General features: G+C 42.4%; 1 protein-coding gene across 7 annotated transcripts in view; it reads right to left on the bottom strand.

Annotated features, from left to right (window-relative positions):
- Positions 1–4,966, bottom strand: part of CPSF6 (cleavage and polyadenylation specific factor 6) — a 35,072-nt gene extending 30,106 nt beyond the window's left edge. For all 7 annotated transcript variants that reach the window (XM_077469138.1, XM_077469139.1, XM_077469137.1 and 4 more), the window contains exons 1-2: positions 4,799–4,966; positions 801–1,010 (exon numbers count right to left, since the gene is read on the bottom strand). In XM_077469138.1, the coding sequence (XP_077325264.1) occupies positions 801–1,010; positions 4,799–4,861 (273 nt within the window). In that variant the 5' untranslated portion in view covers positions 4,862–4,966. The remainder of the gene's footprint in view (positions 1–800; positions 1,011–4,798) is intronic.
- Between the last annotated feature and the right edge of the window lie 5,331 nt (positions 4,967–10,297).

Genomic DNA, 10,297 nt, shown 5'->3' with positions numbered 1-10,297 from the left:
TACCTGTCAAAATCGGGTACCCGCTCCACCCCAAAAGCTGTTTCACAAACAGGAGACGTGGAGGAGGCCTTAAAACGGAAGTTCCACTTTTGGGTGGAACTCTGGGTTAAGTACTGTCCCCATGGGGTGACAAGTGAAAGCCACCCCCTAACCTAGTACTATCCTCCTCTTTGTTTATTCAGAAACTGAAGGACACCAGTAAACATGAAGTAGATCTGACGACCTCCTCACTTGCAATAAAGAACAGAAAAGCCAAAGACGAGAGACTGCCATTAAGTCAGGACGCTGGTCTCATCACTGGAAAAAGCTGGGCGGGGAAGAGCAGAGGGTACCAAAGAAAATTAGATAGTGGGGAGATCACAGCAGACAGCAGATATCCCACAGTGAAGCAGGTCTGGGGTGGTGGAGGGTGATGGGGGAATATGCCCTTATTTTTAATCAACAGCTGTGGCGAGTAGCTTATTTGCTGCTGATCACAGCTATTCATGAGATACCAGGTCTGGGGAAGCACCTCTTTATATGCTCATAGGCACTGCAGCCAGCCTACTGCAAGCAGTTCTATTCCAATGTAACCCTTATATTAATGGCAGAAAAAAAGTTAGTGTCTTCAGATTGCATGAACAATATTCAAACAAAGCAACTTAAATGAAAACACATAAAATCGGGATGTAATTGGCCCTCCACCAATATGAAAGATAATGCTAATGATAAAAAAAAAAATCAAACAGGTACACATTTATGTAAAAAGTGGCATATAACATATTCAAGTATAAAGTTTAGCTTCATACATTTCTACATACCCATGTCAAATTTCCTATGTACAGTGCTATTCTTTTTCCAGGATAAGAAAATGCTGCATTTGAAGATGATCCTTTTACCACATCATCTGAAACCGACGTTGTTAGATTATCCATATAGTCCCTGTCTTCAGGTGCATCTCCATTATTTGCAGATGGAGAAATGACATCCTCATAAAGTTCAATCTGCTCGTGTGCACCATATTCTGCTTCCTGTAAAACAAGTATTCCACACAAGATTTTAAGACATTTACAAAATATCAAAAAAGCAAGCAAACACTGAACAAACTTTACTGTGAATGCTCTAGTCACCCAACATTAAAACCCTGTACAGAATTTGGAGCACTGTACTCCCAGGCTTTTTTTCTGAAAATGCATACCCCAGAATGAAGCTTAAACACTCTAGTAACTACAGAACGGAGTCAGACTTCCAGATCTTCAGTCATATTCTGTATTTTAATATTTAAATGAGAAATTGGACCAAAAGTTATTTTGGCCCTACATCTCCTGCGAGTCACAATTCAGTTGTTTTGCACCCCTGTGACCCGTTTTCACCTGACAGCGGGCTAAAGTCTGCCGTTGGCAGACACTCAGCCAGTTCAGACTCTGGATCGATTCTGACTTTCCATCCATCCGCCCAGATGCCTGGACCATTAGCCGGCTCAGGCTCTCAAGTAAGAGACAGAGCTAGCCACTCCAGCCCCCTGCACAGCTCAGCCCTTCAGTGAGCCCTGGATGGGCAGACAAGAGAGCTGGTGACTGACTGAAGACCAGGACCTGAGCAATCAGTGGTCTTTAATCCCCATTGCCTGAACTTCAAGTGGATGAGTAAAAGCAAAACTTTTGTTTCTTTGTTTTGAGTGGAGAGGGATTAGAACACCTGTCAGGTTTTCATTGCAGCCTGTGGTCCCTTTAGGAAAATTCACACTTTGTCATGTTTGCTGATATCATTGAAAGTAAAAGAAACCTCTAAATTTTAGGTTGCCCCAAAAATGGGAATAGAGGAGAAATCTTTCAATGGAGACACTTTGCCAGTTCTGGCGATTCATGCTCCATAACATCTTTTATATCTTACTGAAAAATTAGGTTATAAACGGTCTTTTTTTTTTTTGCATTAAAATTCATTAAAGTGTATTTTTTACCCAAAAATAGCGGTGCAAATACAGTGTGACATAAAATGCAAGGGCCATTTTATTCTTTAGGGTCCCTATATTTACATATTTGGGGGTTCGGAGTAATTTTCCAGTAAAAAAATAAAAAAAAGTTAATTTTTACATATAGGAGAGGAGTGCCAGAATTGGCCTGGGCTGAACAATGCCCATGCATTTTTGATGCAGAATAAGGGCAGTTCACACCACATGCAGTCCAGTGCTTTTTTTTTCTGCTTTAAAAACGCATGAAACGTAAGATATATGGTTTCCAATGGCATAGTTCACACCAGTGCAGTCAGTTCCAGAAAAAATAAATAAAAATGTATGTGTTCCAGTCCAGTGAATTTTTTCCAGGGTGGATATAAATCAATGTTAAAAAAAAAAAAAAGTATCAAATTTATTTTAAATAAAATTATTTTGGAGTAAAAAAAATCTATCTCAAGATAGTTTTCTATTTAAGATACATTAATAAATTAGTTTATTCAGCATGAAATGAAGCTTAGTTGTGTAGCATGAGGCTGTATATGCTACAATAGTTACATTTTTTGGTAAACTGGTTCAATGAATGCAAGCTGAGATAACATGCACTGCATTGATGCATTCACACAATTCCACAGTGACCATGAGATAAAACAAACTTCATGAATATTCCTTTATCCCATTGTTTTTCAAATCTATGTACACTACAAACTGTATGACTGAATTGGTTCCGATATCGCTGTTTTACTAACCTGACAGCTTACTATTCTAAAATCATTTTAGAGCACCTGTCATTTCAGATCCATCATGGCAGAGCCTGTTAGCGGGCACCACTCACCTGCTGCCGCCACGTCTCTCACCTTGTGTCACTGCTGCATCACCAGCCGTTCCATTAAAGTGAATGGGACTGTCAGTGAGTCAACAGCAGGTCAGAGTAGCTGCTGCGGGACAGAAATGGCAGCTGCTCTTTAAAAATTATGATTTAAATCAAGCTATTTTACTAGTGATTTAAATCAAATCCACCCTTTTTTAATTGTATTTCAGGTACTTACATAGCGCTGTCAATTTATGCAGCGCTTTATATATACATTGTACATTCACATCAGCCCCTACCCTCAATGAGCTTACAATCTTTTTCTTAACCTTAAATAAGGACACGTGCTCCAGTACAGTCCAGGAAAAATGCAGCATGCTCTACGTTTTTTTTTCTGGAATGCACTGGAAACGCAAGCACTGGGGTGAACTATGCCATTGAAAACCATATAACCTACTTTCCATGCAGAAAAAAAAAACAAACAAAAAAAAAAAACACAAACTGGACGGCATGTGGTAGGACCAGCTCACATCATAGAAATGCAATCCGGATGAGTTTCAGATGCATTCCAGTGCATTTCCCCCTATTTTTTCTTAACCTTAAATAAGGACGTGTGTTCAGGTGTGTTCCAGTGCATTTTTGATGCTTTAGAGTTTCAGTACAGGACAGAACAAATGCAGCATGTCTTATTTTTTCTCTGGAACGCACTGGAAATGCAAGCACTGGTGTGAACTATGCCAAGGAAAACCAGATAACCTACTTTCCATGCGTTTTTTGATGCAGAAAAAATGCACTGGACTGCATGTGGTGTGAACTTGTACTTAAGCCTAGGTTCACATATATGTGATGTGAAAACCAACGAGATTCCATCACCGGTTCCCGCATCGCATCTCTCCCACAGGCAGTTCACACTGCCCTCTGCAAACCACTGCAAGTGTCAATACAATGTTAATGATGCCCACAGATCGCAGTGCGAACTGTGAACTCACACAGGAATCAGAGTGCATGGGCGAGAACACCCATTCGATCTGATACTAGTGTGTATGTGGGGGAGGCGACGATTGTTACCGCCGTGTGGGTGCGAATCATATATAACGTCAGTGTTCACTAAGGATGAGCTCAGGCGTGTTAGCATACTCCACGTGCAGAGCCCACCAGGAATTTGGCGCAGAGCTGCGCTACTCACAGGCAGTGAGACATTGCCCCAATGCGCAGCTGCAGAGATCGGGCAATGTCTCACTCCCTGTGATTAGTGCTGCGCTGCCTTCCTAGTATTCTCTGCACGTGGAGTATGCAAACATGCCTGAGCTCATCCTTAGTGTTCACACAAGTGTGAACCTGGGCTGAAGCATCAAAATTTATCAGAAAGCAATGAAACACATCAAAAAAGAAAAAAAACATGCATGCAGGAACAGATCTGGAGTGCGCTATTTGTGGCGTGAACTAGCTCTAAGGCTGGATTCACACCTATGCAGTTTAAGTGCTTTTTGCACTAGTCTATTTAACATGGCTTCCTTTAGAACAAATCTGCAAAAATGCAGAAAGCAAGAAAGATGCATAATGTGAATCCAGCCCAAAAGTTCACTGGACTACATGTGGAGTGAAGCAGCCCTTACTTATAATGTGATTATAAATTATTGAAGTGCATTGAATTTAACATGCACTGATAACAAGTGCACACAGGAAGTGAAGATGTCTCCATACAAGCTCTCAGTGGTCACCGATCAGCAGTTCCGGGAGGCGCCCCGTACAGCACCGGCCGCTGTTATTGTTTATGTGTAGTGCGGAGGGGGCGGGGCCGAGGATTGCGGCCTGGTCCACGCGCGGCCTACACAAAGGGAGCGCCGAGGCCCGGCTAACTCCGCTCTCACAGTCACACCGCTGAGCCGCCAATGCGCTCCCAAAATAAAGAGGGCAACGAGCCCCATACAGAGACCCCCGCTCCTCACTACAGCAACCACCCCTAACGAACACCGGCATATTCCCCCTACTGCCCTGCCCACTATGCCCATGGAGGCGGGAACCTGCGCCAGGCCCTGCTCGAGGCACACCAATACCTGGTTGAACTCCTCGCCCACGTCCGCGTAAATGTCTATATGATCCACTCCGTCCGCCATCATCCGCCTCGGGTATCCGTGCGAGCCAGACTCGGGAACGTCGCGAGCTCGCGACCGAGATGGAAGCAGAGCCAAGCGGGAAGGCTTACGTCACTTCCGCCCTCCGGTGCACAATAGGAGGGGAAGGAGCGGCGCACACAGAGGGCTTGTTTGAATGGGAAAAACTTTATTCATAGAAGTACAGTTAGCCTTATAATATTACAGCAGTTAGGTGTTGGCAATATTTTTATGTGCATTGTTCTTGTTATTAGAACTGTGATCATTTTTTAATTTTTTTGCAGTAAATAGGTTTTTATTTAAAAGTATTAGAGTTGACAATGATACAGTACATGGACATTACATTGTACATAAGGTCTCAGAAATAATAATTCAATTACAGCCCATGGTCATATAGTCCCAGGTAAGTAAAAATATTGAACAATATAGCTGCCTAATTTGTGATGGCATTACCGGATTCACTGTGATCATTTCTAGTACTGATATGATCGCAGCTTAATAAAAATAAACGATAGATTCAGGACCGAGTTAGGAATTAACGCATACCTCCTAACTGTCCATGATTTCGAGGGACTGTCCTTTATTTGGAGCAATGTCCCTCATTCCTCCTAATTTGTCCCTCATTTTGGTCTGATCTATATAGTTGTATAGATAAAAAGTGCATTTTATATCAAAAAGTGTTTTCCAGCTCTAAACCTTTCATCCAGTTTCTAAATTACTGCATCTGCAAATTCCAAAAGCCAATATGAAGGAATTGTAGTGGTTAAAAAAGCAATTGTGGGTTTAACCAATCTCGTTTTTTGTGTACAGTTCTCCTTTAAGGGGGCGTGGCAAGGGTGTGTCCGATGTCCCTACATACTTTTGCTTATAGGTGTCCCTCATTCCCATCTCAAAAAGTTGGGAGGTATGTTATCATATAACTGAAGGCAAAACCTTTTTAGCGTTCGGTAACGTGGATAGGGATTGGATCCCTTATCATGAAGGGTTACCCCTCTCATTAGTCTTGGTGACCGTTATCACACAAAGGGAGCATTTTCAATGATCATCGGAACAGGAATAGAAGGGAAATTTTCCAATGGGGACACTGGCAGTATCATGGATTCCCCCCCACCCCCAATGGGATGCAGATGGCAAAAAAACTGGTGCTTTATAACCCTCCCTAAGCCCCTGTTTACATTGGAGCCATTTGTTCTGTGATCGCTCTGTTCAGATCAGTGCAATGCCAACTTTGCAGTGCCGCACCGATTTGAAAAAGTAGTTCCTGCACTGCTTTTGGCGATTTTTGGGTGTGACTTGGAAGACATCTGTACATCTTCATGCACAGAAGTCTTTCAATTCACACCCAAAGTCACACTGTCTTGCGGCTTTGAAATCATGTGATTTCAGATGAAGTTGAATGATTTCAAAGCTACAGTCAATGTGAATGGAGGGCTTAATCTATCCATAAGTAAATATATCTACCTTCAGTTCTCTTTTAACATCTTCATGCCTGCTGCAGCCTTTTAACTGGAGGAGGGGGGAATGGGGAGCAACACTTGCCATCACACATGACCGACAGCCTTTCTTGCTGACTCTCAATCATCACAAAGCTGGAAGCTGTCTGTTAGGGCTCATTTACACTTGCTTCTGCTTCAACACACATTAAGGGCTAGTTTACACTTGCTTCAAAACAAGGCTTCGGACATGCTCTGTTAAAGCTCTCTGAAACCTAGTCAAAGCTCCTATCACTAAATAAAATGGTTAGCTTACAGTCCTGTTTACATTTGCTTTGCTTCAAAAATGATACACCATGTAGCTTTAGTGGTAGCTTCAAAGTGTCTTCAAAGCCTCCATAGAAGCCTATGGCAAGGCTCCCTTGAAGCCCCCATTGGAGCTCCACCAATGGCTCACTGAAGCTCCACCAAAGGCTCATCAAAGCCCCATTGGAGCGCGACCATAGCCTAATCGAAGCCACATCAAAGCACCAAGCAAAAGCAGGTGTAAACAGGACTGTAAGCTAACCATTTCATTTAGTGACAGCAGCTTTGACTGGCGTTCAGAGAGCTTTAACAAAGCCTGTCCAAAAGCCTTGTTTTGAAGCAAGTGTAAACTAGCCCTAACTGTCGCTGTGCTGTGAGCAAACTCTCGAAGAAGGGCAACCAAGCTGATAAGGGGTATGGAGGAGCTCAGCTATGAGCAAAGTTCAATTAACTGAACTGATTCCATTTTGTCTTGAAAAGATATATCTAAAGGAGGATATGATCAACAAGAAATGCTTAAGCGGTCTATGCACTATTCACTTTCAGGTCACAACAGAATACAAGAGATTTGACCTGCACATATACGGAAAGACTTCTACACAGTAAGAGCTGTAAAATTGTGGAATAGACTACCTTAGAAACTAGTTCTGGCCAGCTCAGTAAATTGTTTTTAAAAAGGGCTGGATGCATTTTAAATGCACAAAATATAACCAACATTTTTTAAAGCAGGGGCCCCAGAAAATAAAGTGGTGTTTGTTGCAATTTTTTTATGTCACGCAGCGTTTTTTCATTTTTAAAAAAAAATACACTTTAACAAAGTTTAGCACACACAAACACTATCATACCCAATTTTTGGAAAGTATAAAAGATGATGTTATGCCAAGTAAATGGATACCAAACATGTCATGGTTTAAAATTGCACACGCCAGTGGAACAGTGACAAACTACGGTACATTAAATTATCCATAGGCAATGCTTTAAAAGCCTTTGCAAGTTATCACTGTAGATTTGCACAGGAGGTCTGGTGCTAGAATTATTGCTCTCACTCTGACGTTCATGCTGTTACCTCAGATGTGTGGTGCAATTGCTGTTTACGTATGTGTGCATGTGATCACCTTTGCATGCGAACATTGGGGTACAGAGGTGCTTAAAAAAAATAAAATAATGTATTATTTATTACATTATCTCTTTTTAATTTTTTTTTTTTTTTTATCAACTATATTGCTATCACAAGGATAGCATGGGCAGTGACATGTATGCTTTACTAAGGGATCTGGGGTCTATTAGAACCCAAATCTCCCCTCTGCCCTTAAAAGCATCAGATCAAACCAAGATCCATTTGATCCGAGGCTTTCTGAAGTCAGTAATGGCTTGTTTACATCCTGAAACCGGAAGTGGCTAAATATTCGTTGCTTCCAGTTTCTTAGACCATAGAGATAATCGGGGACGTTCTGGTCCCATGTCTTTTCTATGGTCAACTGGCGAAAACACCAGCTACGATCCCGGACTTTTCGGAGGAACCCCAGAAGAGGAGGTTCAGTGCCACCACCATATAGAGCCACAAGCAAGGGGCCGTACATTTAAAAAGTAAAATCTTCACATAAAATATTAATATTTTATGTGAAGATTCTACTTTTTAAATGTTGAACACGGATCCTAATGGAAGTGCCGATTGCCGCTTTAAACAAGTTTCTAGGAGGCTTCAGAACTTCTTGAAGCTTGTTGAAAGCCTGCTGAAGCCTGCTAGCAGCTTGCTTAAAATTGCAATCAATTCCCATTAGGTTCTGTGTTTAACATTTCCAAACTGGGGTTAAATGGTATTTTGTAAGCTTCAACAAAGCTTGCTGAAAACTGCAAAAGCTTTTTCAAAGTGTGCTCTTCACACTGCTCTATGAATGATAAGCTAGCTCAGAATATAAACTTACTTCAATTAGTACAGATAATCGCCATCTAGTGGACATATATCATTATTACAGGTTGGCTGGCATATATCTACTAGTAATAGTCTTTTAACCACATAAGCCCCGGACCATGTTGCTGGCCAAAGACCAGACCACTTTTTGCGATTTGGCACTGCGTTGCTTTAACTGACAATTGCGTGGTCGTGCAATGTGGCTCCCAAACAAAATGTATGCCCTTTTTTTAGAGCTTTCTTTTGGTGGTATTTGATCACCCCTGTAGTTTTTATTTTTTGCGCTATAAACAAAACAAGAGCGACAATTTTGAAAAAACACATTATTTTTTACTTTTTGTTAAAATTAATATCCCCCAAAAATGTATAAAAAAACACATTTTTTTCCTCAGTTTAGGCCCATTACGTATTCTTCTACATATTTTTGGTAAAAAAATTGCAATAAGCGATTATTGATTGGTTTGCGCAAAAGTTATAGCGTTTATAAAATAGGGGGTTTTATTCCATTTTTATACATTTTTTTTTTTTACTAGTAATGGTGGCGATCAGCGATTATTATTTTTTTTTATTGTGACTGCGACATTATGGCGGACACATCGGACATTTTTGACACAATTTTGGGACCATTGTCATTTATACAGCAATCAGTGCTATACAAATGCACTGATTCATGTGTAAATGACGCTGGCAGTGAAGGGGTTAAGTGTGTCCTGGGGCGTGTTGCTAATTGTGGGGGGCGTGGCTGTGTTTTACACATCACTGATCTCTGCTTCAATCACAGGGAGCAGAGATCAGTGTCACTGTTGCTAGGCAGAACGGGGAGATGCTTGTTTACTTTAGCATCTCCCTGTGAGACGATCGCGGGTATCCCCGCGGTGATCGAGTCCGCGGGACCCACGATCAGACTCACGGGGGTCCCGACCAGCTCATGCATACAATGCAGGATGGCAAATTTAAAGGGACGTACCTGTACGCCCATTTGCCTGTCCATGCTGCTGACGTACATCAGCGTGCGCCGGTTGGGAAGTGGTTAATATGAGAGGCTTAAAGTTCCTGCAATTGCCACTGAGCTCCACTTTGATATATGGGTAAGCACATATATCTGTATACAGTATTTATATATATATATATATATATATATATATATATATTTTTTATGTGTAGCACCCTCTAGTGTGCTAGAAGGATAGTTCATGTTTTGTGAGAATAGGTAAATCTCCAGGCATATTTTGACCTGGGTTGGGAGTTGCTGAGGGTAGTGCTGGGTGACTCACAGGTAGCATCACCAGGACCTCCCACTTCTTTCCAGAATGTTCTTGTGTTTTCTGGAAAGAGAGGTGGAGCTGCCTGGGGTCTTCTGAGGAGCCCTGACCAATCCCCAATCTGGATTGGCAATGGGCAGGCTTCCTTAAATAACCAGTGACAGCCCAGTTGCGGAGGAGTTGAACGGGTAGAAGTTGGAGTGTTAGGTTGCCGGGGCCTTGGAGGGAGCTCCCCAGTGTTCGGGGGGGGTGACCTTTGGCTTGGGTGCGGATGGGACCCCGTTAAGTCCCACAGAGGTGTCCCGACAAGGAGCAAGAGAGGACTGCGGGAGAACACTGCCGGGCTAGTTCCACAGAGACAGCCAAGAGGATTGGTGAGTGTTCACAGAGTTGGGAGGATTTGGAGGCATGCTTGAGAGGACTGGAATGAGCAGTCTGGGATGGGTGCAGAGCCAGTCTGGAGGATGGTGGTGGCAAGGGCAGTGGAAAGGAGCAGCTGCAGCCAGGAGGGCTGGCAGTGCCTGAAGAG

Source organism: Lithobates pipiens, unplaced genomic scaffold, assembly GCF_037356315.1.
Source record: "Lithobates pipiens isolate NorthernLeopardFrog02 unplaced genomic scaffold, aLitPip1_a1.2 Scaffold_8, whole genome shotgun sequence".
NCBI classification, from domain to species: Eukaryota; Metazoa; Chordata; class Amphibia; order Anura; family Ranidae; genus Lithobates; species Lithobates pipiens.
This window is presented reverse-complemented; position numbering and strand designations above follow the sequence as displayed.